At 35.1% G+C, this 24667-nt stretch overlaps 1 protein-coding gene across 1 annotated transcript in view; it reads right to left on the minus strand.

Moving 5' to 3' along the window:
* The window catches only part of LOC118765250, a 56874-nt gene that overhangs the window by 13150 nt on the left and 19057 nt on the right, over window positions 1-24667 (minus strand). Inside the window, exons 6-14 of the mRNA XM_036506998.1 lie at window positions 19110-19163; window positions 18690-18752; window positions 17917-17979; window positions 17481-17543; window positions 14893-14958; window positions 13924-13986; window positions 12739-12816; window positions 4232-4303; window positions 2305-2331 (exon numbers count right to left, since the gene is read on the minus strand). Coding sequence (XP_036362891.1) covers window positions 2305-2331; window positions 4232-4303; window positions 12739-12816; window positions 13924-13986; window positions 14893-14958; window positions 17481-17543; window positions 17917-17979; window positions 18690-18752; window positions 19110-19163 — 549 coding nt within the window. The remainder of the gene's footprint in view (window positions 1-2304; window positions 2332-4231; window positions 4304-12738; window positions 12817-13923; window positions 13987-14892; window positions 14959-17480; window positions 17544-17916; window positions 17980-18689; window positions 18753-19109; window positions 19164-24667) is intronic.

Raw genomic sequence — 24667 nt, forward strand, 5'->3', positions numbered from 1 at the left:
AGTGCTCAGCCACTTACACGTTAATTTCACGAGCAGGCTGTTCCGTTGATTCGGATCAACCGGAACCCTCATCGTCGTAACCGACGGAGTGGTTCCAAAAAAAAATTCACTCACAACGCATGGTTGGAACCAAGGTATCAACCAATGAGATTCATTGGTTTATTCAATGAGATTCAACCTGATATGTCGTGATTGTGAAGCAACCTTCTCAAATATTTAGCGGTACTGAGCCATCATCTCTCTCTCTCTCTCTCTCTCTCTCACACACACACACACACACACACACACAACTGACATATATGTATATGTATATATTTATATATTCATATATATGTGTGTCTGTGTGTGTGTGTGTGTCTATGTGTATGCGTTGGTTTTTAAATGTTCCAAAATGTTACATTTAAGCGATATTTTTAACTAATGCTATTAAAAAGAATGAAGGAAAGAATACACATACATATACACATATGCATATATATATGTGTGTGTGTGCGCGTGTGTGTGTGTGTGTGTATGTGTGTATGTGTGTATGTGTACGTGTGTGTGTGCAAAGCTCAGTGTTCTTAATCACTGAATATATTTCACAGAATAGGAATATACCTCATAGCATACATAGGTACACTCATATATATATATATACATAAATATATATATATATATATATATAATATATATATATATATATATATATATATATATGAAAATATAAAAATATATAAACACATATAAATCATAAATGTACTTGCATGAGATCTTATGAGGTTGTATATCCATATTAGAAATCAATGAGGATATTAAAAGATGCACATGTTGAATGTAAAGCGGTAGTCCAAATAGACGAAATGGTCGTTTTAGATGATTTTAAGGAGAGTCTCCATCAAGTACAATGTCTGACGACCGTTTCGTGAATATGTAAGTTGAGATGGGCAAATTATTTCCAACCATAATAGTCATCCTTATTTCCCTCATTAGAGGTAATTTAAGCCATTTTACAAAAACTTCGAATGCCGTATCGAAAAAACATACTGTTCTTCTATGCACACATACACACACGCGCACTCGCGCACACACACAAAAAAAAAAAAACAAACGTTCACACATCGATTTTCTCAGAATTTCTTGTCAGAAATATTCTATTTCCCATGATAGTAACCTTTGTTTATTGTTTCATATTTAATATTTCAAAAGTAAAACTTTAGAAATTCAACACGCGCAGCTGTGTAGTAAGGAGTTTGAGTTCCAACCATATGCTGCAGGATTCAATCCCACTGCGTGACACCTGCGGCAGGTGTCTTCTACTACAGCGTTAAGCCGATCAATGCCTTGAAAGTGTATTATATATATATATATATATATATATATATAATGTATATTATACGACAAGCTTTAAATTTCCCTCCACACAATCCACTTTCAAGGCATTGATCGGCCTAACGCCGATATATATATATATATATATATATATATATATATATATATATATATATATTATATAATATATATTATATATATATATATATATATAATATATAATATATATATATATATATATAATATTAAATTAGAGATAAAACCACTATTAGACAAATCAAACAATGAAAAACATAAGCCAATACATAAAATTTTATTTAATTTACATTATTTTAAAGATATATCAAAAGTATTAAAAGTTTATCTTTTATTAAACTTTTAATACTTTTGATATATATTTAAAATAATATAAATTAAATTAATTTTATGTATCGGGTTATGTTTTTCATTGTTTGATTTGCCTAATAGTGGTTTTATCTCTAATTTAATATAATATAATATATTTATACTATAAAATGGATTTAATCCTAAATCTGATTTTTCCCTGTAAGTTTGGATTTATTCCCTAATATTTTATTATATATATATATTATATATATATAATATATATATATATATATATATATATATATATATATATATATTATATATATATATGCGTGCGTGTGTGTTTGTGTGTGTTTGATTTTGTTCCAACCGACGCTTGATAACGTGTGTTAACTTGTTTACCTCCAGTAAAATTCGTTAGAATAAGTAAGAGGCTTAAAAATAAGTATTGGGTTGATTCATTCGAGTAAAATCCTTTAAGGCGGTGTCACAACATGGCTGTAATTCCAATGAATGAAACACATAAAAGTTAAAAGGTCAAAGATGGCATGCATAAGAAAATGGTTTCTAAAACTTTGTGGAATTTACTTGGAAAACATTTTAAACTGAAAATTAACTTTGAAATATTTGTAAATGCATAATTTCGTAAATTAAAAATATACTTACTGGATCACTAAGAACATTACGATGCGCCTATAAAAAAAAACGTAACTAAATAAATAATTCAAAATGGTCAATGACATAAATTTAGAAAATTCAGGAAAGATGTAACAAAGTGATCGACGCATACAAAATATTTTAAATGAATTGAAATTTAAATAATACATAGAGAAAATGGAGAAATCTTAGTGGCAATTATAAGCAACACTGAAGCAAAATGAATATAAAATTTCAAAGAAAAATGGATTTAATTTCCAAAAATTTCAGTTCTCCACCGTAGAAAGAAATGCGATTACTTGTTAGCCAGGAAGATGGTAATCACCGAATAATTCGGCCCTATTATTTCTTACTAGAATAGCTTAAACAATTCAAGCATGTCTTGATCAAAGGGTCTGGTAGTTTACCTTTACAAAGTGAATTATAAAAGGTTTGGGCCAGTACAATTTCGATAATTACAGTAAACAAAAACTTTGACTTTCACTGGATTAGTTGCTGTTGTTTTTACTTAAGAAGATTACACATGAGACAAACAAAATTGCCCTCGTTACACTTCTGTTATTTAGCAAAAACAACAAAAAGCTTCGGGAAAAATTATAAATTTTGAACAACTAATTAGGACGAGATTTGCTTTTGTCTAACTCATCGTTTTTACTGTTTATCTTTTGATTATGTTTAGTGACTTACGAACATTTATTAAACGTGAACTAGAAACGTGTTGATATAAAATTTCAAAGAAGAATGGATTTAGTTTCCCAAAATTCCAGTTCTCCACCGTAGAAAGAAATGTTAAATTGTCACAAGATCTCAGAGTTTCTAGTAAAGTATAACTGCAAAGTGTGACGTTTCGTAACTTTCACCTAAGATTTGAAACAACTTCAAATAAAAATTTTAAAAAAGACCTTTATGATTAATACTTATAAATTATGTAAGATCATTTTGTCTCGTATCAAAGCAATTATCACAATTAATATCTCTACGAACAATTTACACCAAAAGGAATTACCATTCATTAAAGAAAGCTCAAACTTTGTCATATAGTAGGAATTTAATCTAACTCAAAGTCTGTTGTGAGTGAACTCAGAATGTAAAGAGGCCAAACTAAATTTTTATTGATACAACGAAATATGTCCGATGATCTACCGAATCTACCATACACAAATACACACATATACAATCATTCATTTTCTTAATTAAATTTCAGTTGAATATAAAGACATTTATCGTGTAAGTTTTAAAATCTCCAAACTTGCTATTAACAGTAAATAACAAAATTAACCACACAGATCTTACCAAGTTTTATACAAACGTATATAATAGAAAATAATGTTTCCTACATAAATTGTACATGAAGCAAAAGAAGTAAAATGTTCCTTATATTGTCCATTTATGATCGTGATAGTGTGAAACTTCCGAGAGATAACATACATAGATAAAATGTAAGGCTAAGTTAATTCTATTATATATCATGGAGTGACAATAATCTAATTAATTAATAATAATGGTTTCAAATTTCGCCACATGGGCAGGTGTGTTAAGTCGATTACATTAAACTCAGTATTCAACTTGTAGTGAATAAAGTGAAAGGCAAAGTCAACCTCAACGTGATTTGAACACAGAACTTAAAGACAGACGAAATGCCGTTATGCATTTTGCACGCCCTGCTCACCGCTTTGTAAAACGTTTTATGAAATATTTTTAAATATTGATACATAATTAAATTCAACCAATTACTCAAACACAGTCATTAACTATATCTGTAAATACAGTTAAAATATTCAATGTAAACGTCTGCATTATTAATAGATCTATATAGCAAAATTTTGTAGGCAGTATACGAAGTATATCTCTGTATAATATCTAATCACTCAAAATTGTGATTATTTAAAAGACTGTTATATGAATTTAAAGGAAAGTGGCGCAAAAATCGACTTACTTCCGAAGCTAGTGATAATTGTTTAAAAAGATTTTTTGATGCGTTAAGAGCCTCAGATAAATTCTTGGAAAGCTGTAGAGAAAGAAATGGGATATTTTATTCAGGTGGATCATAACTTAGCTGTATATAAGCGGAATACTAAACAAAAATGCAACAGAATACGAGTTAAATTCTGTTGCTTTTTCACATATATTTGCCTAACATTGGTAGTACGCTGCTGCGTATATGGCGTTGGCTGAAGTCGAAAATATTCTCTAAGGTTTAACCACGTTTTTGTTCACTTCAGTAATGTTATTTTTCTGGAGAAATAGTCTCAGAAAATATGAACTTTATTTAAAACATATATACAAGAGAATAATAAATCAAACCAACAAATACCGATACTCTAATAATGGTTTCAAATTTTGACACAGGAAGATTAAATTTAGGGCTCGTAGGTAAGTCGATTACATCGATACCAGTAATCAAGTCGACCTCAGCAGAACTTGAGCTCAAATACTTTAATAATACAAACATGGTGCTTCGGATAAATACATACACACATGCATACATACAGACTCATACATACATACATACATACATACATACATACATACACTGCATTATGAAACCCGTAGATAGCATAATCCTGAGAGTACAAATAAATGAATCTACAGTGATGTGGATGACATAAGCATAACATTATTTGAAAGAATACTATCGAAATTTCACTGTCAATATCTCCATAATATCAAGCACAACAAGCGAGATCTTGAAGGGAGAGAGAGAGAGAGAGAGAGAGAGGAGAGAGAGAGAGAGAGAGAGAAACAGCAAAAGGGAGAGAGTGAGAGATAGAGAGAAAAAGAGAATACAGTGAGGATTATAGTTGAAATCAAATTTTAATACTCTGAGGAACTGAACTATTGTTAGGAGAATAGTTCTGAACAATTGTTAGGAGAATTTTGACACTTTCTTCATGTAAAATCTACTTTAGTTCTTTTAGCAATGATAGCAGAGGGAATCGTCTACTCACATTCTGTTCCAATATGCGCCATAAATGTTCGGTAATTTTGAGAACCGGTGATTATAGGGGACAGCGCAAGAGATCCGCGACACATCTGTGCTCTTCGTACCAGTTTTGAATACGATAAGTCATGTGAATCGGTGCAGTATTCTCCTGGAAGATTGGGCTAAGGTCGGGGAACAATATAATGGACATGAACAGCCAGCGTATTCAGATAATTTTTGGCGTTTATTCTGCCATGCAGTACAATTAAGGTGTTAAGAGAATCCCATGAAATATCTCTCTAAATCATTACAGAATCCCCTCAATTTGTCATGGTTAGGGCCAAATAGTTAAGGTTAGTTGAATATTTCGTTAGGGTTCTGACAGACGTAAATCCTCTTCGAAGTGGAAAAATGGTGAATGCTGATTCAAGAGAGATAGCATTGTTCAATTGAGCTACTGACCAATTCTGATATTCTTGACATTATTCTTCCGCTGATCAATTGCGGTTTCGTAAATTCAACCATTCCATGATATCCGGATTTATGAAACTCATGATGGATACTTGCTGTAGCAGTTAGATGGGGTTTTTTACACACAAGTTTCACTGTTTTGCAGTCCCTTTCTATGACACTTGCCTTCCACCTATGACTAAACATGGCTGATCTGGCTTTACCTTAGTTTTGGAATGCATGATTGCATGCACACACTAAACACATACAAACGTATATTCACATGCACACACATATTTATATACATTCGTACATAGTTATATTCATACTTATATACAAATATATATATAATGTATATACATACATATACATATACATGGATATATATATATACACATATATACACACATATATACATACATATATGTATACACACACACATATATATATACATACACACACATACATACATACATACATACATACATACATACATACATACATACATACATACATACATACATACATACATACATACATAACGTATATTCATGTAAATTAATGGTCGAGATTTTACAGTTATTTTCGAAAATCCATAATATCCGAAGAAGTAATATAATTATTATCAAGGAGAATGAAGTGAGCAAACTGATTTATAACATAGATTTACTATTCTTTTAATTGCATTTGAACTCAGTGGTATTGCAATGGTATTGTATGAATATAATATAAGCAAATATAGCCAATGGTATCGTCACATTCATACAATTGAAGGTCAGCTCATCAGAATTCTATATATAATATATTTGATTCGGGAAACTTGTTTTTCACAAACTAATATCTATAAGCAATATGTGTGTGTATACGGAAGTTAAAGGATAATAATAAATTATATAACTTTTAAAGGCAAATACTTATTCATACTAGATCTTATAAAATTGCTGATAATAGATGCAATATGTGTGGGGAGGAAATATATCAAATTTTAACATCATAACAAAAACTTCTTAACGACAGACAAGAACGTGTTTTATCTTATAGATATTCCTTCAAAATATGTGTTTAGAAAATATAATTAAAATGAATTGATTGTTTAGAGGATTATTGAGTATTAAAGTATATGCTATTTTAGATAATTAAATGTGACATTACTATATAATCTTATATGTATATATGTGTTTGTGTGTATGTGTATATAAATATATCTGCATATATATATATATATATATATATATATATATATATATATATATATATATATATATATATATTATATATATATATATAATATATATATATATATATATGAGTGTATGTATATGTATCTATACTATCATTGTGAAGGCGTGTGGCTTAGTGGTTAGGACATTCGGCTGACGATTGTAAAGTCGTGAGTTCAATTCCCGGCGACGCGTTGTGTCCTTGAGCAAGACACTTTATTTCACGTTGCTCCAGTCCACTCAGCTGGTAAAAATGAGTTGTACCTGTATTTCAAAGGGCCGGCCTTGTCATACTCTGTGTCACGCTGAATCTCCCTGAGAACTACGTTAAGGGTACACGTGTCTGTGGGTTGCTCAGTCACTTGCACGTTAATTCCACGAGCAAGCTGTTCCGTTGATCGTATCAGCTGGGACCCTCGTCGTCGTAACCGACGGAGTGCTCCTACTACTATCATTATTATTTATTATTATCATTATTATTATTATTATTATTATCATTATTATTATCATTATTATTATTATTATTATTATTATTATTATTATTATTATTATTATCATTATTATTATTATTATTATTATTATTATTATTATTATTATTATTTATTAAATTGATTAGAATAATTTTATATTATCAATATTTTATTAAGTAATATAATAAACGTTAATTAATCTAAAAGTAAATTATCTCATTATAACGTTTATTTAAATTCCATTATATTATATTATAATTCTATATTAGCTATAATTATTCTAAATAGTTACCAGGTTTTAAATTTGTAAAAATTATTATTGTTATGTTCATAAATTTATTTTTATTTTACTTTTATTCTTCCTCTAAAAACAAAGTTATTTTAATTTTAGCATTATTTTTTTCAGTATGGAAATGAGCAACTATCAAAAGGACATGTATGAAGTACTTATGGTTATTTTATTTATTTATTTATTTATTTATTTTGGATGAATGGTCAATTCAGATTTTAATTCATTTTTACGGTAATAATGTTATTATGATAATGTTTTTAGAAAGTTTCTTTCTTATATAAACTAGGTATTTTTTTAATTATTAATCTTTGATTTTTTAGTAATGATTATCTATATATATGAAAGAGACATTCTGTGTGTTTGTTCGTTTGTTTGTCATCCAAAATGAAAGTAAATGGTTCAAGGGAAACTGTTATGCTTCTTATTTCTTCTTATCTTGGAAAACTATTATGCTTTTTCTTATCTTATTTTATGTCTTATCTTATTTTATCTTATCTTATATGTGTATGTGTGACTCCCGAGAAACAGTAAAAATGCAATGTAATTTATAATATTATTTACTATTTGACTAGAGATTATATAGTATTTTAAATATATTATTTTCCTATACACCCATAGATAAATAGCGTATTGTTATTATAACATGTATTTTTAGTAATATGAAAGGGATATTTCTTATTTCGCCACGGTTTTTTTTTAAATATTGTTCCGAGTATTTAAAAAAATGCGCTAAGATATATTTAGATTACAATACTTAATAGGATAGAAATATATTTTATGACCGTTATAATAGTTCATCTTCCATATTTTATTTTTCTATTTTTGTTTTGGTTTTTAATTATTGACGCTCACGCTAGAAATCAGAAATATATTTAAATTCAGTCTATGCTTGGATCTGTGAATCTTCATATATCAAATATTACTATGAGGAGATTCTTAACAACAAACAATGGATTTTATAATGTTATTTTGGGTGAGAATCGAAACAATTGCATGTAATGTGCATTTAGTATTTATTATTTATTATATTATATCATATTATTATAAGAATATAATGTAATATGTTAATGGATTTTAATTTTTGAATTGACAATTGTATATCTCCACTTCCCATTCATTTATATATATATATAGATTGCTGTTTTATGTTCATTTATAATAAAAACACCTTTACATTACTGATAGATTACTCTATACATTTGTAGAGTACAAATGTATAATTCGTAAACAAGAATGTTGCTGACAGAGACTTCGAAGTTTCGGCCGAACATTGGAGAGAACTTAAGGAATAAAAAGGCTCATCGGTTCTGTACCAGCACGCCGAGCAGGAATACGGGGGCTCACTCAACAACATAGAAGTGCGACAGTGTTTTATTTTATTTTATTCACTATACATGTTTGGATAATGATGTAGTATTTTACTGTTTGGGTTAAGGATTAAGGTTGTTGAAAGGCCAAGCAACCCCATCAAATCCCTAATCGGTAGAACCTACCCTTTTAGTAAAACTCCCTGTACGGATAGGAACTGTACTGTGTGTAGATTTAGCCCACAAACTGTAAAGCCAGAAATGTAGTCTATAGTATAAGATGTACAGAGGGACGATGCAGTAACAAGACAACGAAGTACGTAGGGGAAACGGCATGGAGCATAGGTGACCGGGTAAATGACCATTGGAGAGAATTTAAGGAAGAAAAGAGCTCATCGGTTCTGTACCAGCACGCCGAGCAGGAACAAGGGGGCTCACTCAACAACATAGAAGCTAAAATTTTGTCCACACATAGAACAGACGCAACATTTAGGCAAATTACAGAAGCTACATACATAATAGAAGATTAATCTAGCCTGAATAGGAAACTGGAATGGAACACTAACACACCCCAACACACCACAACATATGACAGAATAAGATCCCATAAACTGATAACAATATAAACAAAACTAAAAACATAATAAAATACACAGATAAACAAACTGAAGTAAATAACTATATACATTAACAAAAAAAATTAATTAAATACAATAATAATAATAATAATAATAATAATAATAATAATAATATAATAATAATAATAATAATAACAATAATAATAATAAGTAGGTGTAAACACATGAACAAAATAAAGAAAAACAAATTACATGAACGTGTATAAACAGGTGATACAAATATTATAGGCACTTCCCCCCCCACACACACACACTAACTAAACATAGATACACATAGGGGTATACGCATGCGCAAATAAAGACACATACAATAGGAATACAAAATACAAAATGGCACACCGTTAGTAAGGAGAGGCGCACAAAATAAGAAAGAAGAAAGTAAAGGACCACTGATGAGGTCACAGAAGTGTGACGAAAGAACTCTGGCCGAAATAAGATTAAGATTAATGTGAAAATAAATAAAGCTGAAGTAAATTAACGCCTAGAGTAAATTAGCACCAGAGGAAGAAATAATGCAAGTTACCAAATGTGGAGACCCCCGATGTGGGACATGTGATTTAATAGAACAGAGACGAGCCAAAAAATTCAACAATGGAAAAGAATTAAAGGTGAATGCAAATATGACCTGTAAAAGCAAAAACCTGATATATTGTATCACATGCCCACGATGCAACAAACATTATATTGGGGAAACAAAAACGAAACTAACCGACCGGATAAATGTGCGCAGACATCAAATAAAACATCCCGCACTTAGATGGATACCATGTAACGATCATTTGGACACCTGTGCACAAGGAAAATTTACAACTTTCCCACCCTCCTCATAAAATAAATGAAGAGAACTACCTTCTCCGGAAGGCAAAAGAAGAATATTTTATAAGATTTCTGAGTCCGAAACTAAATCGGAAACAGTCAACAACAATTTTACTGAAAACAACTTTCCTTATAACACGTGCTTGAAAACGTTCAGAACTGAAAGAGCGCTTGCATATCTATAAAAGCAAAAGCCACATACATTTTGTGAAATCTCTTCCCAAAGGTTAGTGCCTTTCGACTTTCTACAAAGGGTCTTTACTCAATCTTAACTCTTTGAGAAAAAATCTTCTCTCCAAATATTATAACTGCATCAAAGAATTTCCAAAACACTCCAAATATATATAAATATATATATATATTTATATATATATATATATATATATATGCAAGAGGAGCACTCTGTCGGTTACGACGACGAGGGTCCCAGCTGATACGATCAACGGAAAAGCTTGCTCGTGAAATTAGCGTGCAAGTGACTGAGCAATCCACAGACACGTGTACCCCTAACGTAGTTCTCAAGGAGATTCAGCGTGACACAGAGTGTGACAAGGCTGGCTCTTTGCAATACAGGTACTACTCATTTTTGCCAACTGGACTGGAGCAACGTGAAAAGTAAAGTGTCTTGCTCAAGGACACAACGCGTCGCCGGGAGTTGAACACGCGACATTACGATCGTGAACCGAATGTCCTAACCACTAAGTAACTTGCCTTCACATACACACACACACATATTATATATATATATATGGCCTGCTCGCTTAGCCAGCGGGGTGGCGTCATTCGAAGGCTAAAACAATGCGATCGCATTGTGACCAGCGATGTGTAACTACATCTGATGGACTGGTCGGTCACGAAGAGAAGAGAAATATATATAAATAAATAAAATTAAAATAAGCAACAAGGATATCTAGAGGTAATGCAGTACGATTATGGAAGATGTGGAAGAACTTCCCATCCTAACGATCTTACTGTTGTTTTTGTTTGTTTTGAAGTGTGTTACCGTGCAATGTCATGCTAGAAAATACTACCTTTCTGTTTGCCAAAACTGGCCACTTTCTACGTAATTTTTCATTTACACAATATAGTTGTTGGCAACAGACATCTGCATTGATGGTCCTTCTATGTTCCTGCAGCGCGTATTGGACGATATTTTTCATGTTTCACTAAACACAAATCAAGGATCTTTGTGGACGGAGTTCAGGTCTTGGTCTTGGCTCCGGCTTCTATGTTGTGATGCAAAACCCATTTTTCATCACCTGTAACAATACACTGCAGAAAGGACAGGTTGTTATTCCTGGTTAGAAGACTGATGCAGATAGTCGGACGTTGTGTTCGGTTCTCAAACGAAATTAACGTGGAACCCAGATTCCTTCTTTGCATGTTTTCCCAATTTGCTTGATATGTTCGTGGTGCTTTGACGTGGATCCAATACAATAGTCTAATTCAAAAGGTCGTCATTCAGAGTTGGTCGTCTTACAGACCGACACTTGTTGGATAAGTCACAATCGCTATCTTGAAACCTTTTAAACCACAGCTGAGATGTGGGAGCCTTCACTGCTTCTGGATACAGTTCACAAATCGAAGCAATCTTCGATAGCGGAACTTTTCTTTCGAAACTCATACAGTAAGTAATGGCGAATATGTTGTCTCATAAATTTTTCCTTTGTGGGCTTAATTATAGAAATAGATATGAATGACACACTTCCGGATAGAAGAGATGATACACTATTCTAGACAGGTCCCACCCATTCGACCATGGCTCTGATTCATATTTCATAGAGGTCTAAAAACGCAATTACTTTCCGAATATGCTACTATATATATATATATATATATATATATATATATATATATATATATATATATATATATATATGTGTGTGTATGTGTGTGTGTGTGTGTGTGGTGTGTGTGTGTGTGTGTGTGTGTGTGTGTACGTGCGTGTGTGTGTCTACGTGTGTGTGTGCACGCGCGCGATATGTGTATTTTTCTTTGTATCTGCTTTTGTCCCCAGCACCGCTTGACAACTAGTGTTGGTGTGTTTATGTCCACATAACTTAGTGGTCCATCAAAACGGACTGATGGAATAAATACCAAACTAAAAGGCAGAAAATAAATAGTGGGGGCGATTTATTTGACTAAAAGTTCTTCAAGGCGTTGCTCCAGCACTGCCACAGACTAATGACTGAAACAAGTTAAAATATAAAAGGCATATATATATGCGTGCGCGCGCGCGTGTGTATGTGTACGTGTTGTTCTACCTCCGTGCGCCAATTTCACATTGAACGTCTTGGGCAGCCAAAGTGAATTAATAAACAACTTACCGAATATTTATGATGCTTAACAGGGTCCTTAACAAGCTTCTTATGAGATTTCTTAACATACTTAATATGTTTGAGATCCTGTTGAGAAACAAAAAACATGTTTTCAGATGAATCGTAACTGATGCTATTGCCTAAAAAGTGCAAAAGAATAAGAAATAAATTACGTAGTTACACTTTCGCAAACAAAAATGGATCAAAACTGGTAGCACGCTGTCTGACTATCAGTATCGCCCGGCGTTGCTCGGGTTTGTTTCGACCTTTTAGAATTGGAATTTTTGAAAAGTAAAAAGTTTGCATTATGTAGCTTGTTATTCTCTTTAAGTGAACATTTTTCTGGTTGTAATACACCGAAAAATGACGACACAGCAGTCAAAAAATCGTAAAAAAATAGGGATTTTCATAGAAAAATAAAAGCATCTTTTTGATGTAGATAATTTTTGGTGTTAACATGGTCCGATTTGAATTTTATCTTCTACGGAATGAAGAGCAAGCCTTCTTCTATCATACTCTCAATTTTGGTCAACTTGCGCTCAGGGTCTCGGAGGAGATAGTGTTAGTTGAAAGCTACCAAACCTGCCATACACAGACAACTTCAGTTTTATATAGAGAGAGATTAGAAGGTGGGAATGTTCTCTCAGGATTAAACACGGCATTGTTAACTTCAGTACTGTTATTTTACTTGAGAAATACTCTTTTGCCTTATCATGTACCCCCCTTACAGCAGAACAAACTTGAAGGAACCTCCAGTTCCCTCATTAAAATAAGCGGAATAGTACTGTGACAAGCAGTGCATAACAACTTCCAACACTTTCTTTGATAGTGTTATACACGAGCATACATACACGTAGACATACATACGTAAAAATGCATGTGGGGTGTGAGCGTACCGTATTGTTTATACCCTGTATGCATATATATATATATATATATATATATATATATATATATATATCCTCATAAGTAATTCTTGTTATAACAATCAATGCAAACAGTAAGGGAACCAGTTTCTACAGAGTGTTATGTTTTCATGAAATGATTACTAAAAGCTCCTTAATGTGAGAGACAGTATAAAAGAAGCATAAAAAATATAAGGTTATTTCTATATGATTTGTTATCACACAAAATTATGTTTCATTGAAAGAATGATATACGAAATTAAGGAAGTGAAACTGAAGAACGACCAACCTTTAAAATGTCAGATTTAGGATGATTTGTTGGCTTCTTAACATCCCCCATATTCTTTAAATCCTGGTGAGAAAGAAATCGGTTTTTGTTTTCAGGTGGATCATAACTGAGGTTATCGACAATCGGAACAGTGTGTACAATCGCTAAAGAATATGAATTAAATTATAGTTAATCTTTGACAAATAGTCGATTAACACTGGTAGTATGCTGCTACGGATGTGGCATTGGATAAAGGTCGAGAATATTCTCTAAGTAAACATGACTTAACTCACTTCAGTATTTTAATTTATTGGGGAAAGTGAACTCACAAAATAACAGAATTTCCTGGGATCTGTTGCCGCTCATTTTCTGACGAAATTATACATAGATTAAACAAAATTATTATCGTTAAACTTCTCTCTAGTTTTTGGCAGATTATAAATTTTGAACAAATGAATGAGCACAAGATTTGATTCTAGAGTTCGCAGTTTTTCACTTTCGTCCTTCTAACTGACCCAGGACTATATAGACATATAGCAACACTTTTTAGGCGGCAATGAAAATATGATAAACACTACAAACCATATAAGTTAACAATCTTCTAATAACCTCAAATGATGGGAAAGGAGAAAATAAATAAATAATCTTAGAAAATTACTATTTTTAAATCTCACAACGTGAGAAATATATAATCTTTAGTAATTCTTGTTAATAAATATTCATTAGTAATTCTTAAAACAACAAAACAAACGGATGTGAGCGAAGGAGCCAATTACTTGGAGGAGTTTCCTTAGCTCTACTAGACTACATTTGATCTAAAGTATCATTTCCATCCAATGAAATGATTACTAACGGCTTCTTAATATGAGGGAATATCAAAGGAGTTTCAAAACTCGTGTATATTTCTATATAATTTGTATTCGCTAAAAATTATGATTCATTAAATCAATGATATACGAAGTTAAAGGAGTGAAATTAAAAGAAAATTACATTCAAAACATCATCAGATTTATAATGTTCTGTTAGCTTCTTCACATTCTCCATAGTCTTTGGATCCTGTTGAGCAAAAATTTGGCATTTCTTTAATTATATTTACCTCCGATTCAAATACTAAATATAAATATATACATACATTCATTCATACATACATACATACATACATACATACATAAATATACATATATATATATATATATATATATATATATATATATATATATATATATAGGGTGGGTGCTATATATATATATAGCAACAAAAGTAGGCAATAAATATGAAAATATGATAAACATAACAAACCATGGAAACCAACAATATCAATACATACAATACATACACACACACACACACACATACACATATATACATATATAGGGGTGGGGTGCTATATATATATATATATAGCAACATTTTGTAGGCAATAAATATTATGAAACTATGATAAACAAAACAAATCTTGGAAATCAAGAATATCAATCTCATAATTTCCTTAAATGATGGCAATAGAGAAGATAAATAAGCATTAAAACACTCAAAAGAAACAAGTGTGAGAGAACGAACCAGTATATAAGTATATTATTGAGAAGTGTGGCATTCATATATTTGACTCAGAATTTGAAAGAGCTTCAAACAGAAACGAAGTACAACTTCTGTGTTTGAGCGTTTATAGATTTTGTAAGCTCGCTACAGGCAATTATTAACATTTTACACTAATATAAATTACAATTTATTAATGAAATTTCAAATTTCGTCATATGGTAGAAATTTCATCAAGCAAAATGTCTTTTTGGATTGAATGTATTGTGGGACCTAACTAAATCTTAATTCCGCAACGAAATATATCCGCTAAAAATTCTGTCATACACAAATACAGTCGTTAGCTAGTAAGGTCTCCATCATATGGCCTTCAGCTTCTTAATATGAAAGAGAATATCAGAAGAGTATCAAAAATTTCGAGTATATTTCTATATCATCCTGAATCCTAATTTGGATTTCGGGCTGTTAACATGATTTTTGCCTTCCGACAAATTCAAGAGAAAGTCCGTGAACATATTACTGACTTGCACATGGTTATTCTCGACTTTACCAAGGCCTTTGATACAGGGAATCGTAAAGCGCTATGGAAAATTATTGTCAAAAACTGGACTTCCTCATTAAATGATATGGGCAATAATATCCAAATAAGGAATGATGATAACAGTGATATGTAGTAGTCAATGTTCGAAAGCATTTTCTGTTGCCACTGGAACAAAACAGGGATGTGTTTTAGAGCCTGTACTTTTTCCATGTTCTTTTCAACGATGCTCCGGCATGGAGGTATAAAATTATAGTATCGCACTGAAGTAGGTCTATTAAACCTGAAAGGGCAAAGTTCCAGATTAAAGAAAAAGACCAAGAAAGATATCTTGCATGGATTTCTGTTTTCTGCCGACTGTGCTTGATTTCTCACACATTTGAAGGAATTCAGGAAATGGTCGACAAGTTTACTGCAGAAGCTCGTGCATTTGGAATAACTATCAGCATCAAGAAGACTGAAATTTCATTCCATCCAAGGTCTGGAACAGGACATACTCAAGACTTAAGATGATATGATAAACAAGGCACTCAAATTGGCCAGGTGATTTAAATATCTTGGATATACTGTAAACTTTAAGAGTACTCTTGAGGACGAAATCAATGTTGGTATAGCTAAGGCTACAAGTGCTTTTGGGAGACTTAACCATTGTTTGTGGGATGAACACGATATCAGTCTCAAAACGAAAATATGTGCATACAAATCTTGTATTTTCATCACACTTTTGTATGGGACAGAAGCGTGGACTGCCTACTACAGACATATAAAGAAACTTGAAATCATCCACTTGTTGTTAGCGCAGCATGTGCAACTTATAAAGGCAAGATAGAATATCCCATGTCAAAAATTTTAGAAGAATGGGACATCTCCAGTATTCACATCATGCTCATGAGAATTCAGTGCAGATGGGTAAGACATAATGTTCGAATGAAAAATGACCGCATTCTGAAACTTCTCCGGCATGGTCAATAAGTGGGGGGGATATCGCAGCAAAGGAAGACCACTCCTTAGTTATAAGGATAAGTTGATGCAATCACTAAAATCTCTACAGCTTAACATCTTGGGCAAGTCATTGATCGATCTGCATAGCATACAATGTGTCACAATGCATCCAAACAATTTGAGTTGAAGAAAAAAAGCAAAAGATGAGCTATATCCCGCAATCAACAGACACACTTACGTAATCCGAAACAAAAACAAAGTTATTAATATTCCCATTGCGACTTCATACTCAAATTCATATCTTGACTGATCTTACAATTACGCATCCATCGCAAATACATGCAGTTTCTTAGTCTTTTCTTTCTTTCCTTCTTTCTTTCTTTCCTTCTTCCTTTCTGTCTTTCTTTCTTTCTACTACTCTCTTTAACTTTAAGTTCTCTCCTTTAAGCACTCATTCGTCGAAACATACGGATGCGACCATCAATTCATAATCTCTCAAAATTATGATACCTTAAAAGAATAATATACGAAATTGAAGAAGAGAAATGAAAAAACGACCAACCTCCAAGACGTCAGATTTAAGACGTTCTGTTAGCGTCTTAACATCCTCAATAATCTTTGAATCCTGATGAGAAAGAAAATACCTTTTTGTTTCCAGGTGGATCATAACTGAGGTTATAGATACAAGTGTGTGTGTGTATGTGTGTGTGTGTGTAGCAAAATTTTGTAGGTATTAAATATTATGGAAATATATATATATATATATTAATGAGAAGTGTAGCATTCATATATTTGACCCATAATTTAGAAGAACTTCAAACAGAAACAAAGTACAACTTCTGTATTTGGCGTTTATAGATTTTGTTAGCTCGCTACAGGCAATTATCGCAATATAATCTTTATGAAAATTTTACCATCAATTCACAATCTTTCTAAATTATGATACATTGAAAGAATAATATACGAAATTGAATGAGAGAAATGAAAAAACGACCAACCTTCAAGACGTCAGACTTAGGACGTTCTGTTACCTTCTTAACATCTTCCATAATATTTTTATTCTGATGAGAAAGAAAATACCTTTTTGTTTTCAGGTAGATCATAACTGACGTTATAGATACAAGTGAAACAATACGTACAATCGCTAAAGAATAGGCACTAAATTGCATAGTTTTTCTTTCACAAATAGTCGAGTAACACTGGTAGCACGCTGTTTCGGATGTGGCATTGAATATTCTCTAAGGAATAAACACGACTTAGCCCACTTCAGTACTCAAATTTACTGGAGATATACTCTTTCGAAAAACGAATTTACTCGAATATTTTGTGTTGTTAGGGCGCCATCGTTTTCCTAGCGTTAAATTTGTGTGTCATTTAGAAATATTCTTTAATCAGAATTTTATTTCTATCAAGTAAATACCCCTCTCATCTAATGCAGCAGTTGCGGTAGTTCACCAACAGAGATGAACTTTTGTAATAACGGTTTCAAATTGTGATACAAGATCAGCGGTTTTCAGTGGAGGATGTGGATTACATCCACCCAGTACATCACTGGTTCGAATTTATCAACCCCGACAGGATGAATGTGTGACATGAGCGCGGCAGAATTGGAACTCTAAACATAAAAGCAGACGAAATGTGGCTAAGCTTTTTGTCCTGCGCACAAACGATTCTGTAATCTCGCCACCATCACCTTTAGAATAATGGCTTCAAATTTTGACGCAAAGAATAATATACGAAATTGAAGGAGAGAAATGAAAAAGCGACCAACCTCCAAGACGTCAGATTTAAGACGTTCTGTTAGCGTCTTAACATCCTCCATAATCTTTGAATCCTGATGAGAAAGAAAATACCTTTTTGTTTCAAGGTGGATCATAACTGAGGTTATAGATACAAGTGTGTGTGTGTGTGTGTATGTGTGTGTGTAGCAAAATTTTGTAGGTATTAAATATTATGGAAATATATATAGTGTAGCATTCATATATTTGACCCATAATTTAGAAGAACTTCAAACAGAAACGAAGTACAACTTCTGTATTTGGCGTTTATAGATTTTGTTAGCTCGCTACAGGCAATTATCGCAATATAATCTTTATGAAGATTTTACCATCAATTCACAATCTTTCTAAATTATGATACATTGAAAGAATAATATACGAAATTGAAACAGAGAAATGAAAAAACGACCAACCTTCAAGACGGCAGACTTAGGAAGTTCAGTTACCTTCTCCATAATATGTTTAATCTGATGAGAAAGAAAATACCTTTTTGTTTTCAGGTGGATCATAACTGGCGTTATAGATACAAGTGAAACAATACGTACAATCGCTAAAGAATAGGCACTAAATTGCATAGTTATTCTTTCACAAATAGTCGAGTAACACTGGTAGCACGCTGCTGCGGATGTGGCATTGAATATTCTCTAAGAAATAAACACAACTTAGCCCACTTCAGTACTCAAATTTACTGGAGATATACTCTTTCGAAAAACGAATTTGCTCGCATATTTTTTGTTGTTAGGGCGCCATTCGTTTTCCTAGCGTTAAATTTGTGTGTCATTTAGAAATATTCGACAGGATGAATGTGTGACATGAGCGCGGCAGAATTGGAACTCTAAACGTAAAAGCAGACGAAATGGGGCTAAGCTTTTTGTCCGGCGCACAAACGATTCTGAAATCTCGCCACCATCACCATTAGAATAATGGCTTCAAATTTTGACGCAATTTCGGGACAGTGATAAAGTCGATTATATCGAGCCAGTGCACAGCTGGTACTTAATTTATCCAGTATCAAAGAATGAAAGGCAAAGTCATCCTCGGCGAAACATTCTCAAAGCATAAAGACGGACGAAATAGCACTCAATAGCACTCGCAGTGCTAAAAGTTCTGGCAGTTCACTGACTTATATTTCTTGACTATTCATAAATCTACATAATGGGTTGAATTAGCTTTCTACCCAATATCTATGTGCCTTTCTAAGCAAGTTTATAATACATTTCAATTTAAATCGAGAATCTTGTTTTATGTATTACTTCGGCAATTATTCTTTCAATTGCTGTCCAACTTCAATATATATATATATATATATGTGTGTGTGTGTGGGTGTGTGTGTGTGTGTGTGTGTGTGTGTGTGTGTGTGTGTGTGTTTGTGTGTGTGTGTGTGTATGTATATATATATATATACATATACATATATATATGTCTGTGTGATACATATATATATCAGTTGAATAAAGCTGTCAGTTAAACACATTTAAAATCTCATGATTACCTCTATGTATGAAAGCGTAACTCAATGAGCATTAAAAAATGTTCAATATTAAAATACCAAAATAAAAAAAGTGAAAACCAGACCACATTTTAACTTTATTCAACTGAAATACTATTCTATACATATTCATGCAAATTTGAAACACAATATATATGTATATATACACTTATATGGGTTATTATAAATATATGTATGTGTGTGTGTGTTTGTGTCTGTATATATATATATATATATATATATATATATATGTGTGTGTGTATGTATAATAATAATATTAGGGAATAAATCCAAACTTACAGGGAAAAATTAGATTTAGGATTAAATCTAATTTTACAGTATAAATATATATATTTATATTAAATATATGTATATACATATATATATATATATTACGCACCAATACTCTCTCATACACACACACACACACACACACACCCTTATACATACTAATACATACACCAACCCTATACATACACACGTCCAGACTCCTCCTACGCACTATTAGCTGGTCCTTCAACCCTATTATCTCCCCTTATTTCGCTCTCGCGTCTCATGTTTGATCTTTGACCTCTGGCCGAAATCAGATCGCCATGTTGATTCGTTAGCTACTGCACGCATTTTTTTTTCTCTCCTTCTTTCTGTGTTTTTTTTTCTCTCTGTGTATCTTTCTGTTGAAGAGCGTAGGCTCGAAACGTTAAAGACTTGTTTTATTTATATTTCCTGAGCGCCATACTAATACAATTGTTCGTTTGTTTTCCACCTGCCTTCGTCTTTTGTCTATTTTCATAAATCTTCCCGTTATATATTATGCGCTCACGTGGTCTCACTTTCATCCTATATTCTACCAATACCACTATCAACACTTACCTCTACCTTGGATTTTCTTTACCTCTTGGATACTTACCATTGGCTGCACCTCTCTTTCGCGGATCAAAGTGACTTTGCATTGATGTGAAATCCTTAAAAAATATACCACGACGTCTACACATTTCTCACCTTGAACTTTCAACCTTGAACTTGTTCGCATAAACTGTCCCATTTGTTGTATTTTTATTTTCTCTTATATTACCACTTTTTTTTACATTCCTTTCATGCTTTCCACATTTTCCTGCATTTTTGTTCTCCTTTCCGTCTTTCTTCCCTCTCTGGATGTCCATACTCCGTTTCCTCTGCCTGCACCCCCCTTTTTTTGCCTCCCCCTCTCTCTGCTTCCCTTCTTTCTTTCCCTTTTCCGTTTGCCCCGTCTTTTCTGCCCCTATCGCTTACTTATCTAGTTTTTTCATACGATTATTATTTTTTTGTTTTTTTGAACGTTTGTTTTTTCCCCTTTTTTCGCTATCCCTTTTTTTCTATTTTTTTCATACGATAATTTTTGTTTTTTGTTTTTTTTTGTTTTTTCGAACGTTTTTTTTCCGCTATCCCATCATGCCGGATCCTAGGTCCTACCTCCTCACCCTCCATCACCGTTTGAAGGATCATCTCCGTTCGCTTCCTGTATATTGCCTTAAGCCGTCCGTTAATCTCTCTCTACTTCTTTTTTAAAAAAACCGCTTCTCTAGCCATGTCTCTTTCCTAAGCCGCTGCCTACATCACCGACTCATCCCTAAAGGTTTCCGCCTCCACTTCCACCCTGCTCTCCACTCGGATTCTTCCATCTTACCCATACTCCGCACCACATCTTACCGCCTTATGCGGGCCACCATTCGCTCCAATCTCTCCAAACTACATGCCATCAACCGCCTTCTTCCTCCTGCTTTCTCCACCTTCTTCTCCTCTCTGCCGCCTCTCTATGCTCCAAACACGCTACGCTTCATTATCCATTTGAATCACCTCTTCCATCAATTTCTTTCTGATACCAAACTTCGTAAACTCCAATCACTCTTCCATTCCACTCTACCCGACGCCACTACCCCAACTCCTCCACCACCCTTCTCCCCTCCCGATAGGCTCCATCCACCCACACCTAACCCCACTGCCCCTCCCTACAACCCCTTCTCCCCTCCCGATAGGCTCCATCCACCTACACCTAACCTAACTGCCCCGCCCAACCACCCCCCACACACCTCCCCAATCCCTCCCCCCTCAGACCTCCACGATACCTACCACCCTCCTACTTCTATTCCACCCACCCCTTCTCCACTTCCGTCTGTTGTTACCATTCCCCCCGATCTTCCCCTCTCTGCGGCTGAACGCTCCGTCCTTGGCAGGGGTCTGCGTTTCATCCCCCTCACTCCATCCTGTAAGGAATTCCAGACGCGAGTTGATGTCCACAGCTTTGTGCGCCGTGTCCGGTTGGGTGCGCATTACCACGACTCGCCACCCACACCCAACGAAGAGGACTGCTTCACTGGCCTGGGCCGCCTGCCCCTGGCCAGATCCTAGCAGTGGATCTTTTCGCGGGCGCTTGTCAGCGTGCATTGGAGCGGTTCAACTTCTCCAGGCGCCAACGCCGCCTCAACATCTCCCCGGCTGAGCTCTTGGCTCTTCCTTCCCTCCAACAGCGCGCTGACATTATCATCAAACCGGCTGACAAGGGTGGAGCTGTAGTGGTGTGGCGCGCGGACCTCTATAGGGCCGAGGCTTTCCACCAACTCAATGACACCTCCTTCTATTCCCCTCTGCCCTCTAACCCCACACGTAGCTACCAACAGACGGTATCCTCTACTGTCCACGACCTCATCTCGTCCTCCCGTCTCCCCCGCACCGCATCCAACCTAATTGTGCGAACCCCACGTACCCCCACCATTTACTTCCTCCCCAAAATCCACAAAACCAACAACCCTGGCCGCCCCATCGTCTCCGCCTGTAACTGCCCCACGGAGCTCATCTCTAAATACCTCGACCGTGTCCTTGCCCCCCTAGTGGCATCTCTTCCCTCCCACATCCACGATACCAACCATGTTCTCCGGCTTTTCAACTCTTTCTCCTTTCCTCCCGGCTCCTCCAAAATCCTTTTTACTATGGAAATAACTATACTGTTATCCCTCACCACGAAGGACTGCAGGCCCTTCGACACTTTCTTGACCTCCGCTCTAACCCTGTACCTGACACCTCCACACTCATTCGTCTGGCCGAACTTGTCCTTACTCTGAACTGCTTCTCGTTCGCGGGCGAGTTCTACCATCAGGTCTCGGGAGTGGCCATGGGAACGCGAATGGGCCCCAACTATGCGAACCTGTTCGTTGGCTATGTTGAGGCCCAAATATTCTCTAATTTCACTGGTCCCACTCCTGAACTATATGGTCGTTACATCGACGACATTATCGGTGCCACCTCACTCTCCCGCGAACATCTAGATTCCTTCCTCTCTTTCGTCCAATCTTTCCATCCAGCCTCCACTTCACTTCCACTATCTCCAACACCTCTGTCTCCTTCCTCGACATTTCGGTTAGCATTCTTCACTCTACTCTTACCACCTCCATTCACTACAAACACACAGACTCACACTCATACCTCAACTTCTCTTCCTCCCACCCAGAACACACCAAGCTTTCCATCCCCTATTCCCAATTCCTCCGTCTACGTAGGCTCTGTAGTGACGACCATGACTTTGAGACTCAGTCTCAACGTATGGCTCACCACTTCACCCTACGTGGATACCCCCTCACCACTATCCACACCGCCCTTGCCAGAGCACGGTCCGTGGACCGTGTATCTGCTCTCTCTCCCCGAACTCGCCCTGTAGTCTCCCGCCTCCCTTTTCCCCTCACTTACCACCCCACGACCCTACGTCTCCAACGCACCATTCTTCGAGCTTTCCGTCATCTCCAGTCTGACCCGTCCACTTCACACCTCTCCCTAACCGACCCCTCCCCTCTTTCAAACGAGCCCACAACCTTCGAGACCTTTTGGTCCATAGCTCCTTCCCTGACCCTACCTCCCAACCCGGCTCGTTCCCCTGCTCCCGCCCACGTTGCCGCACTTGCCCCTACCTCTCCAACACCACCCGCCTCACTAGCACCCACCATCGACCCTATCCCATCATCCACTCCTTCACCTGCACCTCCAGCAATATTATCTATTGCATCTCTTGCTCTCTCTGCAATTCCTTGTACATCGGACAAACGGGACGCCGCTTGGCTGACCGGTTCGCGGAACACCTTCGTGACATCCACCTTGCGAACGACACACCGGTCTCACGCCATTTCCGCTCCACCGGTCACTCCTTGCAACACCTATCTGTGTTCGGTTTGTCCTTACACAGAGGCCATCCGGATTCCCGTTTGCGCCGTGAACAGGAATTAATCTTCTCTCTTCGCTCTTATACGCCATTTGGTCTCAACTCTCCCCCCCTCCGTACCTATCCTTTCCCCCGACCCCTACTTCTTCAGTCCTTCATCCTTTCACCCCTACTCCCCTTCCCTTCTTCCCTCTTTCTCCCTCCCTCCTTCCCTCTTCCCCTTCCCTCTGCTCCCTCACTCCCTCACTCCCCTTCTCTCTCCCCCTCTCCCTCTTTCCTCCTTACTCCCCCTCCTCTCT

Source organism: Octopus sinensis, linkage group LG11 (assembly GCF_006345805.1).
Source record: "Octopus sinensis linkage group LG11, ASM634580v1, whole genome shotgun sequence".
Lineage (NCBI taxonomy): Eukaryota > Metazoa > Mollusca > Cephalopoda > Octopoda > Octopodidae > Octopus > Octopus sinensis.